The 25,943-nt window shown below is 33.2% G+C and overlaps 1 protein-coding gene across 1 annotated transcript in view; it reads right to left on the minus strand.

Annotated features, from left to right (window-relative positions):
- Positions 1-404: 404 nt before the first annotated feature.
- AGMO (alkylglycerol monooxygenase) overlaps positions 405-25,943 on the minus strand; it is a 372,156-nt gene continuing 346,617 nt past the window's right edge. The window contains exon 13 of the mRNA XM_010370787.2: positions 405-600. Coding sequence (XP_010369089.2) covers positions 526-600 — 75 coding nt within the window. The 3' untranslated portion in view covers positions 405-525. The remainder of the gene's footprint in view (positions 601-25,943) is intronic.

Consider the following 25,943-nt stretch of genomic DNA (forward strand, 5'->3'; position numbering starts at 1 on the left):
CCCCAAAAAGTGCTGGGATTACAGGTGTGAGCCACTGTATCTGGCCTCAGTGATGTCTTTTTCTGGAATGCAGCTTCTTAGGTTACATGGTTTGCAAAAGTAAATTTGGCCTTAGGAAGACAACCAATGTAATACATTTTTATGACTATAAATATGTGTCTATGCATAATTTTAGCAGACATCAAAGGAAACATTGTTTTCAAATTGATGCAAAGGCAATATTCCTTCTTGTTTTTACTGTTTGTAAGTTCATTCCTTCTTTTTATACTTGTGATCTTGTAGGCTGTCAGTTAATATAACATGATTATATTTGAATTTTTTTTTAATTGTAGTGATAAAGGGGGGAAGTAACCACAAGTGACTTTAATTTTTAATAGAAAATAAAAAATGTGAAAAGCAAACAATAGTAAATAAGTAATTTTATCTTTCATTAAAGAAATAGTTCATATAAGCATTATATAAGATAATTACATTTTTATATGCTTGTGGACAACTCATTAAAAGAGAATTATGTACAAATTCAGGTTATTTCCAGGGGCCAGACGTGAGTTGTTTCATGCTTCTAACTCCCCAGAAAGCAATGCAAATGGAGAAAACAATCTGAAGAAAAAAACACAAAGAGAAAAAAAAAGTTAGAAGTGAATCAATACTATCGCTCAACTGAATTAAAAATATTTCCCTAGAGGAAAATGAACATGGATATTTTAGGCAGTCAAGTTATTTAAATTAAATCTAGCAATTGCTCACTGATAGAACTTAGCCAATTTTACTTAAAACAGGGTTTGTGAAGATAGGAGCTGGAGTTAAAAAGTTTTATTTCTGTGGCTTGTTTCTTATACTCACAAATCTGGGTCATTTCAAGGAATAGGGCTAGATAAGTTAGATATTCAAATATTTCTTCTGACATTTGGAGATTCAGCATGGTGTATGTATTATATTAAATGATCTAATTGCTTACATAGGTTAAGAAACCTTTGGAATAGGAGAAATAAAAACATTGTTAAAGAATCCCTCCAAGGCAGTATGATCTAGCTTACTATGAATTTTATCCAATGTGAATTAAATTCTAAACACTGCTGATGATTTACCACCTTAGTCATTTGATTTTATCACGTGTAAAAATGTAACTGAATATTTATTTCACACTGAAGACTTAACTAAATCATATTAAGCAGCCTCAAAGTTCATTGAGTTTGTTCAATCCAGGCACTGGTCATGGTCTTTGCACCATCAGATTTCCCAAAAGCAAACCCTTCCCTTTGCTCTTACCTAGGTACTGATAATTAAAACTATAGGATTGCTTTCCTGATCACCATTTTAGGTGGTTGGGTACTGGAATGACGATGAAAGAAAACAATGCCAAAACAACCAGAGTTATTGGGATAGCTGTGCAGCAGTTTCTCTACATTTTTTCATATATGTGTGTACTTCCCCTCCATACTATTAAAATAGGACCAGATGCCTCGCCCCAAGAAGAATATCACTATACCTGGAAGATTCACTGAAATATACAAAGAGAGAACATTTAAGTAAGAAGATAAAGGCATGGGAGCATTCTGGGGTGGGGAACTCTGGTGAAGTCAAGACTGTTAACTAACGACAGCTGTTAATTCACAGAAACTACCTTCAACTGTGCTGATTTTGCTATTAAAGCATGAATGAGGAACAAAACACTGCCAACAAGCAAAATACAACCAAGCAAAACAACAACAACAACAACAGCAATCCTCCCAAACAAGGATGTTTAGATTTATGAGTGGGTTGTTCAGTTTCATATGAACCTCCTGGATCTTTCTAGAGAACCATCATCCTTCACATTAGCCAGTTTGATGGACTTCTTCGAATTCATGCCTTCCTTTTAGCCTATAACACTCACAATATGAAAAAATATTAAAAATAAAATCAGCAGTTTTATTGAAGGAGAAGTCAAGAATAATATTAACATTTTGGAGTTGCCTCAGAAGTCAAATACAATGTATTTAAAGGCTGGTTTTGATTTTGTTTCTTTTGACTGTAATTCAAGAGAAATGACCTCATGGGATTTCTTCTGATGGTGCCAGGTAAAATAATATTGTGCTGGGGGGAGTATTTGTTAAAACTCTTAGACTTGTGCCATGAGTTTCATTTGTCCATGAAAATGGGTTAATGCTGAGAGGGGCGCTGAGAAGATAGCTTTTCAACTGAGACAGAGATGATAAATCTATAATATCAGAGTAAATAATTTACTTTAGATCCAGAATATTCAACAAGCAACTAATAGATACCTTGTGTTGTGCGGGGTGGTGGAACTGAAACTATATTTGGCACTCTAAGTCTTTATTGGTTTTGAATCTGGTGTCTGCAGTCACAAGGATGATCTCCCTGAGGGAAGGCTGAGGAGAATTACTTCAGTGAAACCTCAAAAGTTGTATATAAAGTTTTTGGAGTATTCTCATAAATCTCATACTTCTCCTCTTTTCCATTCTCAATTCCCCTAGACTATTCATACTTTCATCTCGACTCCCAATACTGTTAAACATTTTTACCTAAAGAGGAAGTGGAAAAGATTGCATGTGTAGTTATGCCTTGTTATTAATCCACCACTTTCCACTAAATCTTTCCACCTTTGAAACTCTGATTCATATCCTTTATCCTGTAGGACCTACCTCTAAGTAAATCACAAAAATCTTCCCATTTCCAATTATCTGAAATGCTTTTAAATTCCTACCAAAATCTGCGGTTCGCAGTCTTATTTTGTTTTTTTGTTTGCTTGCTTGTTTCAGGCTCCTGTGTGTTATCCCTTCAAAGAGATGTACAATTGGTTAAGGCTAGGTCTCAGGATCAGATTATACTAATGTGCAATGGAGACCTTCGCTTAGGCCGGCATTGTCCTACATGCCTTTATTAGATTATGTCATCTAATTCTCATGACAAACTTTGGAGTACTGGTATCCAATTTGGCAATGAGACGGTGGGAACTCAAAATTCATGTGGTTTTACCAGGGAATCACAAAACTACTAAACATCAGAGCTAGAATAAAGTTTTACATTTATCTAGTAACCCCAATAAAATCTAACTGCAAAACCTGGGAAACCATTTCAAAGAATATGAACATCTATAGTGAATTAATTTCCTTTTCTGTAGTCATCACCTAGATTTTCCTAGTTATTTTTTTTCTTGTGCCAGTAACTGCTAGGCTTCTGAGACCTTTTCACAATCAATATTTTAAGAACAAATTTGGAATTTTTATATATAATAAAATCCAGATTGGCAAAGGATCATAGAAATAAAATAAAATCAATGTGTCCTGCTAAAAATATGTGACTCTGAAATACCATTCCATTAGAAAATATTTCAGTAGAAGAAAACAGAGTTAATTTTATATTTTAGAATATATGTGTTTGTATATAAATATTATATACAATGTATAATAGATTCAAATACATATTGCACATATAAATTTAAGTCAGAAAATTATTTAACATAGAGTCAATATAACCACCTGATTACTGTAGTCACCCCACTTACATTTTTCCTTTTCCAACTGTTCTCTTGATTTTTGTATTAAGCCATTTATTTTAGGTCTCCTTAGTTGATTAGATTAAATATGTTACTTTACTTGATAGTTCACTAACACATTTCTCAAATATTTGTTAAATAAAGACAGAATTCCTACTTAGGCTAGTGGAAAAATAGATGAAAACTGTAGACTTTTTAGTTTGCAATATTTGTCTCTAATCTACAGATATGATGTTTCCGGCTACACACAAACTCAATGCACACTTATTTTATCCCAGTTCTAGGCAAGTCCCATGATTTTAACAGATGGATTCTAAACACAAAGCAGAGGAAGTTCATTCTTAGTGTCAAGCCCTCCTTGTGCTAACACATCATTAGTGGTCCTTGTCTTCAGGCTATTTCCTTGACTTCCCAGGAACCTCAACTCTGATGCCTGAACTTTGGCCTGTACAGATGCTGTCACGTTTCCACCAGGCCTTTCCAAAATGTTCATCAATTGGCTGGTGGCTAAACTGTCAGTAATCCATATTAAAATCCTAATGGAGACTGGTGTTTTATTCTGCTGCTCCTCTCAGGTGTGTGTGAGTGTGTGTGTGTGTGTGTGTGTGTGTGTGTGTGTGTGTGTTGCTTTTGTTTTAAGAGACAAGGTCTTGTCCAAACTGGACTTGAACTCCTCGGCTCAAGCACTCCTCCCATCTCATCCTCCCCAGTTGGGCCTATAGGGACGTACCCTCTCATCCAGGTTTATGTCTGTGTTTTAAGAGGCCTTATTCAAATGGCTCTAATGATGAGCAAATCAAGCATCTAATCTTAAAGGAGAGAGAATAGTATCAGAAGAGGTATTTGTGTGCTTGTTGCATGCTCTCAAATTGCAAACCTTCAAATTACAAAGAAATCTGGTGGATTTGACTTACACCTATGTACATATCTGTCTCTTCTGGTTTCAATCCACTTACTATATTTATCAATAAGCAACCAGAAGACAGAAAAAACAAACAAACAAACAAAAAAACAAATATCACCTTGTCCAGTGGAAAGTTCCAGTGATAACTATCTAGGAACCTCCCACAGCCTTTGTAGAAGTGATGAAATAAGACTTTTCAAATAATTTAGCCTTTAGATAAGCTTACAAGTAAAATGAAAGCTTTAATGTACTTGAATAATTATTCACAAGAGAAATAAAATCTCTGAAATTGCTAAAATTTTTTGTCTCCCAGACATGTATTTATTGTCACAAAGATTAAAATAGAAAACATTCACTGATATATAGCTTATTTAATTTTATGTGTATTGCCAGCAGTGGTGTGACTATGTATATATCCCTGAATGACTAATAGGATGAATAAACATGTTAAATGAGCTAAGCCATTTTGCTGAATGATGAAGTCACTTACTCTACTTTGTCAAGGAAGAAATTTGAGTTATTTTAAGTATAAAAGTGACAGACTTAGTCACTTTACAACAAATTGAAAGGTTATTACTATTTAGTCAATAACATGTTTTTAGTCAAATATAGGTTTATATACTTATTTCCTAAAATTTCCCTAAATTTTTTTAAAAATTAGAATATTAGAATCACTATTTTGTATTCTAAACAAATGTATGCACTGGCCCTAAATAGAAGACTACATTTTTCTGAAAAATTATTTCTGTAATATCAGTGAGGTTTATAAAATGCCAGTTAACTAGCTGGGCGTGGTGACTCACACCTGTAATCCCAGCACTTTGGGAGGCCGAGGCGGGCGGATCACAAGGTCAGGAGATCGACATCATCCTGGCTAACCCAGTGAAACCCCATCTCTACCGAAAACACAAAAAATTAGCCAAGTGTGGTGGCAGGCGCCTATAGTCCCAGCTACTCGAGAGGCTGAGGCAGGAGGATGGCTTGAATCCAGGAGGCGAAGCTTGCAGTGAGCCCAAATCGTGCCACTGCACTCCAGCCAGCCTGGGTGACAGAGCAAGACTCTGTCTCAAAAAAAAAAAAAAAAAAAAAAAAAAGAAAAAAGAAAATGCCAGTTAACTATTTAAGAGAACTATAACAATCGCAACAGTAAGAATTGATTTAAAGGAAACACATTAAATATGCAGCAAGTTTTTCCTAAATTATTTAAAGAAAACTAAAATTAACCCTGTGTTAAATATACTTTTTAACGCAATGTTTTTTTTTTTTTTTTTTTTTTTTTGAGATGATCATTGTCTGCTGTACAGATAAGAGCCCAAAAAGGGATCAAACCTGGATTGCACCAAAATATCTCTATTTCCTTTGAGCGCAAGAGGACAAGTAAGCACAATGGAACTAGAATAGAAATTAGGGCCAAATGTGCTGTAGCTCTTTATGAACTGGAAACATCAGAAATATATTAGATAATTACAGATTTTTTTTCTAGAAAAAATTTGTGAAACCCAGTTTCACAAATGCCAACTTATAAGAAATTGAGAATTGTTGACTTTAGCTTTGAAAATATTCTATATATTATCAAAATATTTATTCATATTCAGAAAAAGGCAAAGAAAATGTTAGAAAAATAATTTCCGAATACTGCATCTATTACTTGGAAGTCTTGCATTATCCCATTGTGCTTATTTCTATACCCCATTCAAGAGAGAACATAATCACAGCTATGTTTAATATGAGACCTTTTAATGTTTTTTCCTATCTAAATTTTAAATCAAACAGTATTACATTAGTTTATAAATGTATATCACAGTTCTTAGCTGATGATAAACAATGTAAAAAGAAAGTTCATGTGAATGACCATGTGATAATAGCACCTTATTGAAAAGAATATCAATAGTATCAGAAGAGGTATTTGTGTGCTTGTTGCACACCTTATTGAAAAGAATATCATTCAATCAATAAATATCTACTGTTATTAATTTTCAAACAGGAGAAAATACTAAACATAACACAATCAAGTTTTAAAAAGATAAATACAAAATACACACTAAGACAGAGTTTTCACTGCTTCAGCTGAACTCCGAAAATGGAAACAGCAGATTTTACTATTCAATGGGGACAAAAGACACTTGCAATTAGAGTAACAGAAAGTACTAGCTCAATTTACACAGCAAATGCAGAATCTTTAATTTCAACCATTATTTCAGTTCCCTAATTATATACAATTATTTACTCACTTCTAAAGGTCTAAACTGCCTAAGAAAGTGTGCATCCTTTTGGACAATACTATGGAAGAGAAGCCTATTGTTCATCCGGACCACATTTAAACTATCATGATAACATTTGAAAACCATAAATATTAGTCAAAAGATTAGAGATCACTTAGAGGTCTCCAAAGCCTAGCCATAAGTCAGAGAATATACTTTAATACAGTTAGCATAAATTAGCTACTGTACATGTAAACCCATCTGGTTAAAATTGTACAAACCATAGTTAGCATAAAGTGAAAATAGATGCTACATTTCTCAAAAACATTTGTGAATTTTTCATCTTTGATTTGGAAGCTATGAATAAAGTGTTTTTATGAGATAGATGGCCTTAAAAATTACAATATTACCAACCCTTGTTCTAAGAGAATGACATTCCAATAATGTGGATTCTTAAATTGTCTTTGAATAACTACTCGATTCTTGCCTTTCCTTATAAACACTGATACACTTCTATTTACATTGTTTTCCTGGAGAATTTCTAAATATTTTGATACACATACTCTTGATGTTCTGACCCAACTTCTCTATTTTCTCCAGCTTAGATTATTATATTTTTAGTTTGAGTTTGTCAAAAGGTCAGGTATATAGACACTAGCATAATGTGAAAATAGGCCAGGCGCAGTGGCTCAAGCCTGTAATCCCAGCACTTTGGGAGGCCAAGGCGGGCAGATCACGAGGTCAGGAGATCGAGACCAATCTGGCTAACACGGTGAAACCCTGTCTCTATTAAAAATACAAAAAATTAGCCAGGCATGGTGGCAGGCACCTGTAGTCCCAGCTACTCGGGGGACTGAGGCAGGAGAATGGCATGAATCCGGGAGGCAGAGCTGGCAGTGAGCTGAGATCACGCCACTGCACTCCAGCCTGGGAGACAGTGTGATACTCTGTCTCAAAAAAATAAAGTTAAATAAATAAATAAACAAATAAAAGTGAAAATAGATTTACCACAACTAACACGCAGAGAAAACTTAGAGACAACCATACTTGATTATGTCTGTGATTTATAAATCATGAATCACAAATTATGTCTGTGATATAAATCATTAATATATTCATGGGGTGTCCAGAAGATGTGCCTTGTTTACACTGAAGCTTGAATTTGTGTTTTTCTAATCATCCAAGTTCTTAATGCTAGGGAAGAGTGACGTTTTGGACTTTTTCTTAAACACTACAGGGGAGAAACAGTAAGGATACACAGAGAGAGGATTGCAATAAGGTCAAATTAATAAAGGACCAAATATCATTTGTGAGAAGAAACGTTTGGAAGAACACTGACCATCATGTTGGCAAAAGTATCTTAGTAAAGGTGTACTTTAGAGAAATAATCTTTTTCCACCAATAATCTTCCCCTGGTGCTCACCATGGAACCTCATATTTTTTACTCTTTACAGATGTGAGAAGAATTTTTTTTAAAAAAAATCAGGGCTATAAAAAACTTTTAAGAATGATCTGTTTTAGTTTTTATAAAGTTGGGAATAAAACAAGGGCAGAAAAATAACAAGGCATCTGATGAACATTATACCTAGCTTGACTCTCTGTTGAGACTTTTTACTCATTAAAATTAGTGATGGGCAAACCATTCAAAATATCCTGACCCCATGCTCTGAAAACTATGACAGCACTATTTTTTGAAGTATAAGATAGTTCTGTGAATCTAAAAATTCTTTCATTAACTTTCTTATTTTACTCTTACATTTCTGTAAATAAGTTCTAGCTGCAACTACAAACAATTTCATTTAATATTTCTGCGTGTGCCTAACATTGGCACAAAATTGTTTGCCTCCTATCCAGCATGTTTTAAAACAGAAGATTTTTGAATAAGCTGTTGCTGGATTCATCATAGTCCTTAAGTGTCCTAACAGAACTCTCTTGAATGATGAGAAACACGGCATTTAATCTAAATTCAAAGTACTACACCTTTCTAATACCTTTTACCACCGACCGCTAAAATTTAAAGCATTTACATTTTAAAACCAGAGGTTTGTTTCCATAAAAAATTATCAAGAAAATAATTCAGTCCTAATCTTTTACCAAAAGGTCATTTTTGTGCTAAATGACTGGCGGTGTCGCCCATTTCCTCCCCAATCCTCTTACCACAGCACACCGATTTTCAGTGTATTCCAAAGAGCAAAACATACTTCTGGCATTTCTCTGACATAAATAAAGAGTCTAAGGCATCCCACATGGCTAACAGGTTTCAATACTTGACGTACAAAAACTTCAATCTGGAAGAGCATGTGTTTACAAATGCGGAATAACATTCAATACAGCTTATCCAGGATTTTTAGTGTGCTGTTAAACAAATTATTTGACTTTATCTACTATGTAGGAAACGAAAAAATTCTCTTAAAAATGAGTTCATTTTTAGGGAAAACATGCCATGTTTACAGAAATCATAGTGATGTCTGGTTTTAAAAATAAGACAGCCTATCTTGAAAAGATATGTTTTGAAAAGATCCTTTCGTATTGTTTTTGTTTATGTCAAAGGGATGATTAGAGCCCCAGTAAATGGGAACCTCCCAGCACAGGCTAATAGAAGGCCAGCAACCCACATATGGCTTGCAGCTTGGGGGATTTCTCTCAGTGTTCTGCCAGAGATGGGACTGCCCAAATGGTTTCTCGCCTAAGTCTGAAGTCATAAACTACAGGACCAGCCATTCCAGAACTGGACCCAAGGGTATACAGAGTCTTGACTGGTGGGAAACAATGACTGCTTCCTAAGGAAGCCACAGCTGCTTTCCTGAGAGACACCTCAGAAGCCTGAATTTTCCCTTACTTTCCATTTTTGACTACCTGTTCTGGCAACAGTTCCAACAAAGGGAGAGGCAGGCAACAGGCACCCAGCTGTTTTCAATAAGACTTGGCAACCTAAGTACTGATGACATAAACACTACAAACATTCAAAGAACATATTTTCTCCTTTCTAGTCATAAAAAAAGGTGTGAGCCGGTATCAACACCTCACATCTCTTTTACTCCAAATAATGATGATGACGATATGATGATAATAATAATTTTATTATTAAAACAAAGATAAAATCATATCAGTTGCTGGGAAGAAGCTCAAATGATACAGAGTATTGGAAAGATGTGAAATCTCCACATTTCAGGGACAATAATTTTTCTTTTTCCTTATAAAATAAGATTAAAATGTGCACTTAATTTGATTGATTTCTCATTTTTTCCCATGACCCAGGCCAAAAACAATCATATATTGCATTATCCATTTGCATTACAACACATTTTCTTTTTCATTTTCATATATTCAAAAATATAATTTAACAAGGTTAATATATGCTGCAATCTCCAGGTAAGTATATCAATGAAATAGTAATAAGATCCTCTGCTAATATTAATCTAGAAGATGTTGATTTACATTTTAAGTCAGATGGATGGAATTTCCTGGCTTTTAAAAAATATGTATTCACTTTCTGGATTTGATATTTGGAAACTGAAATTTTAAATGACTCATTCATGCTTATAGGTAGCAAATTCAAGGTATTTTAAAAAATGATTTCTATATTTGACATATTAGAATATGAATTTACTTGGTCGGGAGATCAAGACCATCCTGGCTAACATGGTGAAACCCCGTCTCTACTAAAAAAATACAAAAAACTAGCCGGGCGACCTGGCGGGCGCCTGTAGTCCCAGCTACTCGGGAGGCTGAGGCAGGAGAATGGCGTAAACCCGGGAGGCGGAGCTTGCAGTGAGCTGAGATCCGGCCACTGCACTCCAGCCCGGGCGACAGAGCGAGACTCCGTCTCAAAAAAAAAAAAAAAAAAAAGAAATGAATTGGAGCTTCAGTAATCTATATTACCAGGTAACTGTTTAATTTCTTGTATAACGGAGTGGTATTCCTATAACAGAGAACAGAATTGCATTTAATTTTCTGTCCTAAGATTCTTATTATTTTTATCCCAATAATTCAGAAAAAAAAAATACTTGGGTAGGCCACTTCTCCTTAATATATCTACTGTTTCTGTGATAATTTTCTTTCCTCCAAGATGGTAGAACATATTATTTGATCTGAGTTTTAAATTAGACCCTTTCAAATAAAAATGACTACTGACTAAAAGCAGCAGAGAAAATATTTTTCAAGTTGTTTATGAAAACCAGCTTTGGATAAAGTGATATTGTTAATTCAAAAACTTAAATCTATTTTACAGAAAATGAAAGTGCCATTAGTAAATTAGTGAATAGACTAAGGATGATATACTGCATACACATTGCAATTACTGTAACTTGGGACATAAAGGGACTGGTAAAATGAAAGAAATAAAACTCTGCAGAAGGAATAAGCAGAGTAGGTTGTCCCAGTTCAACACAAATTATTTTGCCTCAAGAGGTCAATTTGATTTTGCTTCTGTATTTATAAAATGAGAAGAATAGCTTCCCTGATTTTTCACAGGATTTTACTAAGTATTGACTTACTTTTTAAATTATAAAGTAATATAAGAATATAAGAGAGACTATTATGCTACTATTCTTGCTTAAAAGACTCAGTACATTAAAAGTGAAAACAGAAAGTGACAGATGAGACAAATTATAAGCAGATTTTGGAACATGAGAGATTTTAGTCAGCTCTTTCTCATTGGTGGTCATAAGTTAAAATGATACCTTTAAAGCTGTGGCTATATGATAATTGCTGGGAAAATATAATTCTACAAAGTGACATAAGATTTTAGTGAGTAACTATTACAATTGTGGATTGATCATTTGTTTGAAGTATTTCTATTATGGACCCTGTCCTTTTACAACATGGCGTTCCATGTGTTTTTGAGTTTTTATACCAGCCTTTTGAAACACATTTTGGTGTCTTAATATCATTTTTATTTTAATTCCTTACTTATGACAAAATATGGAATAATTTCTAAATATCCTCCCACTCACTATTACCAAACTACTATTTTGTTCTTTCATATTACATTAAATTCCCTACTCATATATAAAACTATGTCTAAAATAATTATTTTCACACAGATCTTTTTCTGGGGGATCCTGAGCAACACAATGGAAATATATGCATAAACCTTTTCTACAATAAACTGACAATCTTTTAGTTACAGTGTTTTCTTGAAATATTTTTTGACAAATGTAAAAATAATAGCATTCAACAAAGCTGAGTCAATTTTGAGTGGAACCACAATAATGCCATGATACATTTTTGGACTAGCAAATTGAGAACAGAACTGCAAAGGAAAGGGCCAAACACAATGGAGGAAGAAAGGTCATGAAAACGCATTGGAGAATTATTGTTCCATACCTTTGCTGTATTGTAAACAATGCTCTGCTGGACAATCGAAACTCTTGAAAACCTATTAAAATGTTCAGTCTAGATTCAATGTAGGAAAACCTAACATATTAGAGTCACAAAATAGTAAACCTTCAAATTTCTCTAAAATAAGTATGTTATTCCATCCATTCACTATCTATTTAGTGTTAGGCATGGAGTACATACACACACACACACACACACATACACACACACAATAGCATGGGACCCACTTCAAAGGTGAATGGTTGCATAAAAAAGAATTACATTGAATCAGTCTCTGTTAGGTTGTATTAATTCACAAGTATTTATCTCAATCTTTTTTCATGCCAGGCATTTCACTGTTGGCAGAGATGTTACTGGTGAGTACTATGGCCTTGAGTTTTTCATGAACATATATTAGATTTGTACAGACTTTATTTCTAAATCTTCAGGTAGAATTATCTTTATAATGTTGTCATTCAATGAAAAAGCAAAATATTTTACTAAAATGAGATCAATCCCAGGACTATATTACATTTTCCACTGACTTAGCTTACTTGTAAAATGAATCATATCCAGCACAGCTATCTTAACAGGGTTCTTATAAGAGTAAGCGATGAATCATCCTCATTTAGCAGGTAGAGTATTCCCTGAAGTAACCATGATTCAGTGCTTTGAGTAGCATTTTGGGCAAAAAAAAAGAAGTCAATTTTAATCACAGTTCCACTTTAGGGAAGTTACTTAACCCTGCTATGCCTCAGTATCTTCAGCTGAAAAAGAAAATCTTACAAAGTTGTTGTAATGTTTAATTTAAATAAGGTACATGAAAACTTACTACAGACTTTAATACGTGCAAACACTCAACAAACATCAGCAGTTTCAGTTGATTATATTGTGCTATTATTGTCAGTATTGATATTAGATCAGCATTTACAGCAATGTTTTCCAAACTTCACATTGAAAATATGTCATAGAAGTTCTTCCTCTTGTTGGATTTAACTTATTTTGTTCAATTATTATTGATATGAGACACATATAAATAGATCTTTTAAAAAATTCATGAGATAAAACAAGTATAAATAAAAATTTTAATATTTATTTTTTTCTATCTCAATGGATTCTCTTACCTATCACTTTTGAAAACCACAATCAAAAGTATAAAGAAGTCTTCAACATTCTAAAGTTTGATATGCTAGGAAAAACACTGGCTGAGCACCACGAAACATGGATTCTCATCCTTCGAGTCACGAATAGCTGAATTGTTTTATTTTCTCAGGACAATCAGTTTGTTTGTTCAATGAGAAAGTAGAAATAGAAAATCTCCAAGATCTATTATCAGTTCTATTATGTGAAAAAAAATAATAAAAATGACCAACACAATATTAAAAAAATATAAATTTCCCAGGATTGCTTCCAGGCAAATTTAAATTTATAATAAAAAGGATACATCAGAAATACTTCTCCTTGTCCCAATTTTTTTACACAATAATGTAATTAAATGAAAAAAAAAAAAGACCTGAAAAATCCTTTTATAAAAGCATCCTCCACACATTTAAGTATGCATAGAGAATGGCAAAGAATGGAAGAGATAGATTCCAAAATCATCAATTCCTAGATATCAAGATTCCTGATCACCTCAATGGAGATAAGTTAGCTTCCTGGCACTCCGCTTCCCAAAATTTTACAAAGATAGGATATATAAAAGTCATCTCTGAAAAATAACTTAGTGGATATTGCCAAAGGGATAGTAGATAAAGCATCAGCAGTAGCAATAACTCTTATGAAAATTTTGCAAATGCAAGAACTCAAATAAAAACATGTAAAATGAACAATTTTAATGGTTACTGGTAAATAATGGAGTACTTCAAGGACAACAGAAATTTCACAGGGGAAATATTTTGCTTGTTGTGTTTATAGTTCAAGAAACATAAACTGGCCATTAATGTATATATCCAGTTACAAAATTAAACCTTTAAAATGTTTAGTTTTTACATGATCCATAATTTGTTGCTGTTTATTTCTCTCTTCAATGAGAGATAAAGGAGAGAGAAAGATGAGAGGAAGAAATCACTAGAATTTCTAAAAGTAATTATGCTATGAAAAATCTGTAAAAACAAATCCACGGAAAATTTGTAACCAATATTAAATATTGAATAAGAGAAAAATTATACTTTGGGACACTATGAATTTTCAGAAAGTGTCTTTGTAGCTGAAAATGTGTTTATGATTATATCAAAGGTATATTTTATGGATTCTGGAGAAATGTGTTAATAATTCTCATGACTAAGTAAAGGCAACAGAAACCTCTTTGGTTAGCTTCCGAAGTTAGTACATGCAGCAAAAGTTATGCACAGTTAAAATTACCCTAGATAATCCCTTCAATAACCTCTAAAGTATAATACACATGGTTTTGTATATACAAACGCTTTATGACAATTTTCTCACACCCTCAAATTTGAGAACCATTGTGCAAGGCTGAGGAAAGTAACCAAAGGAAAGTCTATATATAGGTTTCTCACAACTCAAACCAATCCTACCTTTGGGTCAAGGGGAAAAGAGCAGAGGAAAAGGTATGGATGAGGAGCTCTAACATGTTTCTACTTATCTGTAGGGCTTGCTACTTTTTATTTTTAATATTGAACCTTATTACTCCAATATATTTTTAAAGGATGTGGTTGCTTTTGTGATGGTCAAAAAAAGAGTGGAATACACCTTGCAATTGGTGGTAAGTTCCAAATCCTGATAGTAGCTTAAATCCACAAATGATGTCATTCTACTTTACCTTAATACACAGAAGAATATTTAGTTTGGCTTCTTGGACATAAAAAGCTTATTTTAAAGTAATGCTTTAACTGTCCACATCTTTTTGTATCTCTTGTTATTTCTGACTGCATCTTCGACAGCAGTGATCCTATAAGAAGCTATGCAGACAGAAGTTTTATTTCAAACTTTCAAATGAATGAGTCCAATATAAATTCTGTCACAACAAATGTAATATATCAAGACCTTCTGTTATAAGTAGAGTAAGCTAATTTTAAATCGAAAACTAGCTTTTTCCTTCCCCAATGATGATCCTCTGCAATAAATCAGCCCAACACAGAGTATTTACTACAAGGGTTCTCCTTGTTATGAAGCAAGACTCATAGAGAACCTCACACAATCCTGAAATGAGAAGACTGTTGTGGCCCTTGGCGATTTCACAAGGAGGAATATTAACTAAATTCATTATAATTGGCTAAATTTCTCTACAATTTGATCAAAGAAAGCACATGCATTTAGAAATTTTATTTTTCTTTTTTTCCTCTCTCTTTTTTTTTTTTTTTTTTTTTTTTTTTTTTACTGTGATGAAGTGAGTTACTAGGTCCCCAAAGATCTGAAGACTCAACACAGCTTGAGTTGTACACCAGAATTCTCCCCCATGAGTTTGGCGGCTGGGTCAGTAGGAATGATATTAGTACATTTAATTTTCAAAACACATACAGTGGAACAGATGTGTTTTATAGAGACTGCAAAATGAAGGGGTCTGCATAACGTTTTGGTACTAGATGGTTAGAGATCACTGTATGAATCTAATTCCTGCTGATAATCATAACTTGTCTTTGTGAAAACTAGTTTATAGTATTTGTATATAACACTATGGAGAATATCAAAGCTACCAAGATTTGAAACAGTGCAGCAGGAGCTCCAAGACTTTATGTAAATTAACCCCACAACATGGAACACATTAACTTGAGGGTTTTAGGAATCTGGAACTCAGAATGCCTAGGATGTGGGCTTAATTGAAATGCAGTATTATGACAATCAGTTTTTCTCTAGAGACAGGATTTTTTAAGGTGCATGCAAATGTATAATTGAGCATTGACATATTACATCATGGTGATACATTTTAAACAACCCATATCTGCTTCACAGTATTTATTTCACTGAAATACCCCTGGTCATTCAAAGATTCCTCCTTTAGCAGCAAGCCATCTGAATAAATGAACAGTACACTGAGGTGAGCCAGTCAACTCTCAGATGGGACCAGACCTCAAAGGCTCACACATACACAAAGCACTTCTTCTGGAAAAAATGTTTCTGGGTTTTCAACATAAATCAGGGTCAACACATAATACAATCATACTCCAGTGTATTTAAAAGCTGGAAAACAGTCTAACTAGGACTGTGATGCTTTTAGCAAACCTTCAGGCCAAACAGCAATCAGAAAGAGAATTCATGGCTTTAGCCTTGTGATCAAACCCTGTCTCTGTTCTTGTCCATGGAGGGGTTGCCTGCTTTCCTGGGGAATTGTTAAATGGGCATTAGAAAACTACACTTTCTGCACTGCTATAATTTTATAGGGCTCCTTTTTCTATTTTCTTTTTTTCTGTATACTGTAGACACAAATGAACATAGTGGTAATAATAAAATCCAAGAGCCTTGATTTTCACACCATAACAGTTAATTTATGAAACTTTCATGGTCAAAGAATAAGCCAAATCTTTCTATTGGAATTCTATATGCATCACGCATTTATAGTAGTAATGAAAAGATTAAAGAATAATGATGAAAAATAATAAAGCGTCACTGAAATTCAATATAATAACAAAACCCTTTGGTCCAATTGCATACTGAATTCAAGTATATGTCAAAAAAATCAAGTGTTTTTTTAGATATAAAATATAAAGTATGAAACTAAAAATTACTTATTGCATGGGAGATTTAAGAACTCTAGGATTAGTAGATCAACATATATCAATTGAGCATGCATTATGATCCTATGTAAGTGCAAGAACCAAAGTGACAGAAAAAGTGTGTGTGTACATGCATATATGCCCAATCCCTCTGACAATGTTTGGCAATGTGAAATATAGATGTACATATCTCATACCCTCAAAGGGGCTGGGACTTCCGTAAAGTGTCCTAATTCACAGACACAAAATTCTCTTTTACTATAAATAAATGCACCATTTGAAAACCTAATATATAACTTACCTTAAAAGAAAAGAAATACTAGAGTCTATGGAAAACGAGAAGGTGAGGAAGGAAATACAGTTGAAGTTGAGATGTTGCAACTGAGCCATGAAATGTGATCTCGAATCTTTGAGGGCTGTGGTAGCTGGAAATGATAATCTAATAAATGATGTCCAATACGTGAAAAAGTATAAGAAAAATAACCACTGGCCCAGAAAAGTGGCAAGGAAGCTTTTAGTTGGCCTTATGATATAGATAGAGAAATTGAAAAAGCCAAATATTTCCACAGTCTGGTGTGTTTCAGATATCTAAAGCTGAGAAATTAACATAAAACTGTGTCTGTCATATGAAATTGTTGGAACCCCCAAAGAAAGAAATGTTAAACACCATAAAGATGCTCCCATATCCCAAGGAACATGGGAAGCCCAGGGAGATTGACAGTCTCAACTGAGGATGAGTTCACAATAAAAATTTAAATGTATGAACACATACATACTCTCTCTCTCTATGTGTGTGTCTCTCTCTCCCTCTCTCTCTCTCACACACACACCTAAGACAAACAAAGATATCTTGAGAGGGACTTTAATATGTGCAAGAATTGGAGAATTTACACCACAAATACAAAAAGTAATGAAGAAGCAGAAAAGATATTATAAAGTAAAATGTTTTAAGTTTAAAGGGATTAAAAATAGAAATGATGAGAAACAAGTAAGGGACTAAAAACTAAATAGCAGGTAAATTTAAACATATATCAAATAGAAACATCTTAAATTAAAATACAGTTATTGAAATTAAAATTCCAATGAACTGACAAATAAAACTAATCACACTTGGAAGAAAATAAAATTAGTAAGCTACAAGATGAAAATAAATACTTGGAGATATAGAAGTTAAAATTCAAAATACAATGTATCTAATTGAAATTCAAGAAAGTGAACGAGAAGAATAGTGGAGCGGGAATAACAATATAAGGCAAAATAGAATTACTAAATGGCACACTGTTAAATAATTAATTGTTCACCATAATTTATGAGAAAAATTATTAATTATTTATGTAACTTTATTTTAGGTTTAGAGGTACATGTGAAGGATTGCTATGTAGGTAAACTGTGGGTCCTGGGGGTTTGGTGCCATTAAATAAAACTAAATGACAATGAATATACTGCATGTCAAAATTGAGGGATATCTAAATTGTAAAATTGTAGAAAAAATTATTAAATTTATCAATAAGAAAAAAGACATAAATGGTGGTATCAATTAAATGCTGTAGATGATAAAAATGAAAATGAAGTTTCACATTCCAATGTGGATAAATTTCAAGAACAAATTTGAGTGAAAATGTAACAGTATGGAATTATTTATGTAATTTTTTAAAAGCAGAAGTCTGTTGTATATTAATGATATATAGTGAATAGAGCTACATCTTCCTTCAGAGGAATGAGAGACATTAATACTATATTGACTACGGGTGTGTGTGTGTGCGTGTGTGTGTGTGTGTGTGTATTTTGTAAATTTTTGTTTTACTATTTTGGGCCACATATTTCAGTTCTTTTAATGGTTACTCTTTCAACAGTTCCTTCAGTTCTTTAGTGGTTAGTTCACATAGTGATTGCATTGGACAGGAAGGAAAAGAATGTGGTTGAATGGAGTGGGCTTCAAATGTTGAGATTAAAAAATTCATTTCCTTTAAAAAATCTAAAAATATATTAACTCTCTTTAAGCTTGGCTAATGTAAAATTCTGTATATTTTGTTTTATCTTTTCTGTATTTTTGAAAAAAATATAGTTTAAAAATATTTATTAATTTAAAAAAAAAGAGGAGTTCAACAAGACCTGTGAAAGGTCAGGAAAGCTTCAGAATAGAGGTGATACTCCTGCTGGCCTGAGAGACAGATCAGACTTGAGGCGGCGAGAAGAAGGACTAACTCAGTTGAAGCATGGTGCACAGAATCCACAATCAACCTTTTGGTAGAAAAGATTGGCCTGACTCTTTTTCAACATATTTGGAATTAAAAGAAAAATTGAAAGAGAAGTCCATCTATGGGGCTATTCAGTGCCAGACTGAATAATATGAATCCTTATCTTTGAAGGATAATGCCATAATAAAAGTTAAAATATGTAATGTGAATTAAATAGGGGAACAAGTCAGGTAAACCTGTCAGAATCATGTTAGATAAGAGAGAGTATTTTAGCTTCATTCATGTATTGATCAAATTTGTATTAGGTACGTCCATGCACAAATTATCTATACAATATTCATTACCATAAAGGTGAAGATTACAATACTTATTCAGGAAATAATTATTCATAAAGTTACAATTATCAACCAGGCCATTTCTACTCTTATGGGGTTTGAACTAGAGTAGATAATACAGATCTTTGTACAATCACAATGCAGTGTGCTGTGTGCAGCAGGGACATCTAATATAGTCTAGACAATCAAGGAAAGTGTTTGGCAGAATGAAGTGCTGGAGCACAGTAGTTGTTCAATTAACAACTAATTGAATGGATGATTGCATGATTACATTAACTCATATTTAAACTGAGACAAGAAAGATGAAGAGGAGTTTGCTAGCTGAACACAGGAGGAAGAAAAGTTTTGGGGCCAGAAACAACAATTCAAGAAGGAAAAAAGACCATTTGTTTAAAGAAATTAAGAGACATTCTGAGAAGCATAATCCCGAGAAGCATAAGTAAAGAGTAAAGAGGGATGAGGCTTCTATAAGACAACGTAGATAATTGAAGCATTCTCATCCTGGAGCCATGTGATTCGATTTGCTCTTCAGCACCAGGCTGGGGTGTGGAGATTGAAGACTGGCTAAGTGGATGAGAGTACTGTTAGGACACTGTCTCAGTAAGCTGATGATGACAGTGGCCAGAAGGAAAGTAGTATTGGCTGGGGGATGGAGAGAAAAAGATGGATTTAAAGGATTTGGGGGGATTACACCGTGAAAGTGAATGAGTTCTCCAAGGAGTATATACCTAAGAAAATATATCTATGCTCTCCTGAAATGGCTTATTACATGTTTCCTGCACACACTCCTGATCTTTCCTGTTGTACAGCTCCTTTCATACTCACGTCCTCTAATTCTCTTCTCCAATCCCACTTCTTTAAATCCCACCCATCCTTCATAGTGGGCCTCAGTGATACCTTGCTCATGGAATCTTCTATGATGTCCATTCTTTTATTCAATATATAATGTCTGCTTCCTCTAAGTCCTTATAATTTTTGCCTTATTTCTTTTATTGCATTATATACTGACTGCTATAATGGCAATTGAACATCTCATGTGTCCACCTGACTGATTTTTTTTTTTTTTTTTTTTTTTCTGGATATGGAGTCTGGCTCTGTCACACAGGCTGAAGTGCAGTGGCTTGATCTGGGCTCACGGCAACCTTTGCCTCACAGGTTCAAGCGATTCTCCTGCCTCAGCCTCTCAAGTGTCTGGGATTACAGGCACCTGCTACTACCACCGGCTAATTTTATTTTCTTTTTTTTTTTTCTTTTTAGTAGAGACAGAGTTTCACTATGTTTCCCAGACTGATCTCAAACTCTGAGCTCAGGCAATGTGCCTGCCTCAGCCTCCCAAAGTGCTAGGATTACAGGGGTAAGCCATCACGCCCGGCCCTGATATGCTTTAAGGCCTGGAAAAATATCAAATATGAGTTGTTCCTGTTTAAAGTGCTTGGCATACTGTCTTGTGCATGTTAAGGACTCAGTGATAATAATATTCATTCAGAAATAATATCAATCCAGAAGTATTTTATTAATATGAATATATAAATTATCTTATTAGAAAATCAACCTTATTTCAAAACTATTTAAATTTATAACCAATTGTAAAACCAAGCCTAGAATTCGCAAGTGGCTAATAACAATATATGCTACTATTATGATAATAAATAGCATATATTTTCAGGACACAGATCTAAAACTCTGTCCCCTGAAATTAATCTAATTATGTCCACTGAAATTAATCTAATTTTAAATAAAGTAGGTGTTCAAGGATATGTAGGCTGAAAATGATGATGCTATTATCTGTGACGATATTCATAAATCTTATAAAATAATGAAAACCATAAAAACATTCAATAAAGTTGAAAGACTAGGAAAATACAATGAGGATGTCAGAATGATGAATAACTTGGTGTTGTTTTACACCTCCAAGAAAAGAAGGAGAAAGAGGCAAACCATGTAAATATTTTCTGTTGTTGTTTTCTCAATCAGGATGCCTCCTTGGTAGTGGGCCCATAGAAAATGTAGGAGAGTCATTTGGCCCGTTTTGGCTTCTGGATATTGAGGACATGTGTGTCGGATCAGAATTACAGGGTGATTTCCATGAATCTGTTCCAACCCCTCTGGAAGTAAAAGTTCATCTGTCAGTTCCTTGAGCCAGGGCTGAGCTCTTGTTAGTCATCTATCAAAACTTTGGAATCTGGCTGATAATGCTGATAGCTAGAAAGGTGCCTTTTGTGAAATAACAACTTTACCTACATCATAATCACAGAAAGAGAGAAAAAAATGACACGGTTAAACAAGAAATTCCTCCTTGTTTTTCACTTTAAATTCTTTATTTCCCTTGCTGAGACAAAGGGCAACAGTGGTGACTATAGACATAATCCCCTTTCCTCCTAAAAAATTCAAATACAGGGTTTTGATTTCACAGCAGTCAACTCTGATATTTCTTCTGCTTGGTGAAAAGCAGGATATGCTACGTTGCCTTTGTTTGTAGGCACACTGGAAGTTGTAGAATCCCTTTTAAAGAGAAAATGAGCATATGGAAGCTGTTTTTTTGTAAAACTATTGTTCAATTGAATGTTAAACATACCATCCACAAAATTAAATTTAAGCATCTGCTTCCTTCAAGGAATAGCCACTTGCCCTTCCTCTAGAGAAAAATCCAACAAAGGAAACATAATTATTCTTCTTTTGCAGTATCCTTGAACTAGAAGGTAATTGTCAGATATATGTTGTACAATCTCACCAATTTCATAACAATTTCTCTATGTAAAAGGCAAATATTTTTAATATTTATATAGCATTATGTTTTCACTTTCAAATTATTTCAAACTTCACAACAAAACATATAGAGTGTTTACATAATTTTCTTATGATCAGTTATGCAGTTTGGAGAGTAAAACTTTTAATATAATCCTTCAGTTTTCCTTTGAAAGATTTTGGTCTAAAATGTTATTGGAGGAGAAGGCAAGATGTAAGCTTCAAATTAGTCCATGTTGCTACTTTTTAAACACTCTATTAAAGCATTTTGGGAAGAAGAGTTAATATTTCCGAATCCAAAATGTTTTACAAGTTATCTAATAACAGATTTTTTTTGGTCTAGGTATTAGAATCCTGACATTACTCAATAATTGGTGATCAGTGCAATTAATTAGTTCACAGATACCTGAAATGTAGCCTCAACTTTTGACTTTGGAAATCAGAATGAACTTAGAGCCTGATGAACAGCAAAACAAAAAACTCAAAATATTTTGAAAATAAAACGGATAGAAAAAAAAAAAGACAGTAAGTGGGTAGAGCGATTGAGATTTCGTGATCTTTAACTTTTGATCAAATATTCCCTTAAACAAAAACATATTTTTCAACGTTAGTCATCTTGCTTTTTGGCTAGTCGTTAGAAATGGTCCTTAGTTACTAGCAAACATACCTGTATATTTCTTCACAGAGGAAACTGTTATGTCCATTAACCTATCCTCTTCATTTGTTAAATAAATTATTTTCCCCATTTCTTTATAATGAACATTTTCAAACTTACAGACAAATGGAAAGTTTGGCACTACAAATACTTCAACCTCTTTCCATTTTCCACATGTATTTTTCCATACGTGGTTTCCCTATCTATCCTTCTCTCTCTCTCTGTCTCTGTCTCACTCAAAACATGTCTGAATATTTGAAGTTGCAAATACCTAGAAATTTACCCCATATACTTCAGTGTTCATTTTTCAGCAAGGATTTTCCCCAACGTGCTTAACAAAAATATCATCAATGAAATGTAGTTAATGTTAATATAATTATCTAATATGCAGTTCATATAGAATTTTCCAAAATGTCTCAAAATATGCCCCAATGAGTTGTGAATATAGACACATGAGTGTATGTGTGAGTGTGTGTGATTGTGTGTAATGTGTATATACTCAAGAATGAAGCATTTCATGTGGTTAAGTTTTATATTTAATTCAAACACCACTTCAAGATTTTATGTGTAGATAAATCATAACAATTAGAATACAATAATTTCATAATAATTTTAAATTAGTGATCAAAAGGCTATTTAAATAAAATATTGAAATTCTTCAAGACGTACAATAAGAAGTGTTAGAGTAAGTGTTACTTCTGACTTGATCATTATTGCTGTTCAATTTAGTATTAACACTATAGGTTACTAGAAATACCATCATTATTGATATATAAGAGACAACTAGCAGGTACAATTTTTGATAAAATTATAGTTTCAGTGATATTATTGCATTATATTGCAATAATATTGAAATGCTACTTTCTTTATCCTTATAAAAATACAGTTTTCAGAACAAAGTGATTTTCATATAGATATAAGAATGAGCATTTGTTAAAGATTCTATTCAATGAGGAAACTAGGTAAATGCTGTAGCTTTTTAAAAAGAAAATATAAAGAACAGACACATTTATAGAATATTAAAATAAATGTCCAATGAGGGAGAAATATTTTTTCCACAGGGACTGGGGTTAAGGCTAGACAGGGCAGAATTTACATATTTACATATAAGAATTATTGGAGTTATTAAAAACTCCCATAAAATAAGACTCTGATACCTGAAGAAGTCTTGTCTAGCACCTAGACAATGCATAGACTCTGAAGTACATAATTTTTCCTATATCTTTATTAATACCTGCCCCATCCATTTAAAATTTATTATACACTTAATATCGGATAAATATCCTTGTTAAGATATTTGAATTATCTTGATCTATACAACTAATTAATTCTTCACAAAGGTTAAAATAAATGATGAATATGCCAATATCACAAATGTTTTCATCAACAGCTTCATTGGGAAATGTTCCAAAAATAAATACTAGAAACTACCATGGCTGGAGGCTATCAAATAAAAACTTTATTATTTACAATTCTATTATGATGAACCTCTGGCATGTAACATTTATTTATGCGGATGTGTCAGAATTATTATATATGGGTAATAAGAACAAACAGAGACCTAAATTAAATGAAGAAATCAGAGAGCATCTCCCTCTAAGAAGGTATGGTGAGTTTTTCTATGTACAGGTTTCCAGAGTTCTAGAATCAGATTATAAGTAAAAGAAAAAAATATGATTCACAGAGCTACACACTTGTTAGCAACTATATACTCTAGCCAAATCTTTCACCTCTCTTATAGAATGAATATTTGTGTCCACTCTCACAAATTTAGATGTTGAAATCCTAACACCAAACTGATGGTATTAGGAGGAGGTAATTAGGTCATGAGGGTAGAAATCTCATGAATAGGATAAATGTACTTATAGAAAGAGATAAGAGAAAGCTTGCTACACCCACCCCTTTTTCCCTCTGTCCTCTCACTCTCTCTCCCTTTCTCCTCTCATCAATGTGAGGATGCAAGAAGAAGGTCATCACTAGAAACTGGATGTGCTCCCACCTGGGTCTCGGACTTTCCAGCTCCCAGAACCATGAGCAATAAATTTCTGTTGTTTAAGCCATCTCATCTATGGTATCCTATTACAGCACTCAAACTGACTAAGACAAGCTCTGAATGTCTTATATACCTCCCTTATTGCCTCATGTCCCTGAAACTTTCTGTGCTTGAAAAATATTTCCTATTGTTTGAGCACCACTTTCCTTTCCTAACTCAATTAATTAAATGGAGTTGTCCCAAGGAAATATAAAATTATGGTTTGGGCCACGAATAGGAGCAAAGCAATTAGCAAATTTGGCAGTATAGGCAACAAGGTTCAATTATATTTACAAATTGTTAAAAAAAAATTGCTCCATATTGCACATCTAGTGATATTGGCACAATTTCAATTTTCCATTTTTTACTTGTGATAAAAATATGCATATTGATTGCAGAAATTTTGGACAGTAGGAATATTATATATAAAAAATAAATGTCCTAATTCAGAGGTAGAAGACACAGTTTGGGGAGACATCATTAAAATTTGGTATACTACTTTCAGTCTTTTTATCTTTTTTCTGTCTTTCACTTTCTTTTTAAAATTCAGTTCATGTTAAAATTATGCTAAATAAATTGTTTGATATATATTTTTATTTACCATCAGGTGAACATTTTTCCATGTGATTGTATAATCTTCAAAAATAAGATTCTTAACAATTGTGCAGTATTTGACTGCATGAATGCTCACAACTTTTATCCATTCTCCTGAAGTTGCATTCCAAATGCTCCTAAAAATCTGCCTTTATAATTAGATGATGGTAATCTCTGTAAAAACCCTTCAGTTAATCTTTGTATTTTCTTATGATATGTGTTTGTGGTTTTAATTACTATTTCAAAGATTACAAATGTTTTAAATTCCTCAATGTGTTTTGCTCCACATCCCTTTAAAATTATAATTTTAATTATTTCACACAATTATAAAAATTGAAATTCTTCTTCTTGAGAATTCTTCTTGAAGAATTTCAATTTTATAATTGTGTGAAATAATAATTAAAATTATAATTTTAAAGGGATGTGGAGCAAAATACTACCAGAAATATAAATGTATAAAAGTGTACATCTCATTACACTCACATCAATCTTGGCAATATCCTTTTTTAAAACATACATTAATATGAGAGATAAAAAGATAAACTAATATCTTTAACTGAAACTTTTTTATAGCTGTTAATATTATTGAGCTTCTATTATGATTGTTACTCGTGTCAGAATAAAAACTTAGCATATTTATGTGAAAGGTCATTTCTTTCTCATAAGATTAAATAAATATACCTTTGTCTATAAAATATTTAGGAAAGACAAGCCCAGACATAGTAAACACACTTTCTCAATTGTTTAAGAATTGGTTAAACTGATTGATTCAAATTTTTATATTCAGT

This window comes from Rhinopithecus roxellana, chromosome 6, assembly GCF_007565055.1.
Source record: "Rhinopithecus roxellana isolate Shanxi Qingling chromosome 6, ASM756505v1, whole genome shotgun sequence".
In the NCBI taxonomy this organism is placed as follows: Eukaryota; Metazoa; Chordata; class Mammalia; order Primates; family Cercopithecidae; genus Rhinopithecus; species Rhinopithecus roxellana.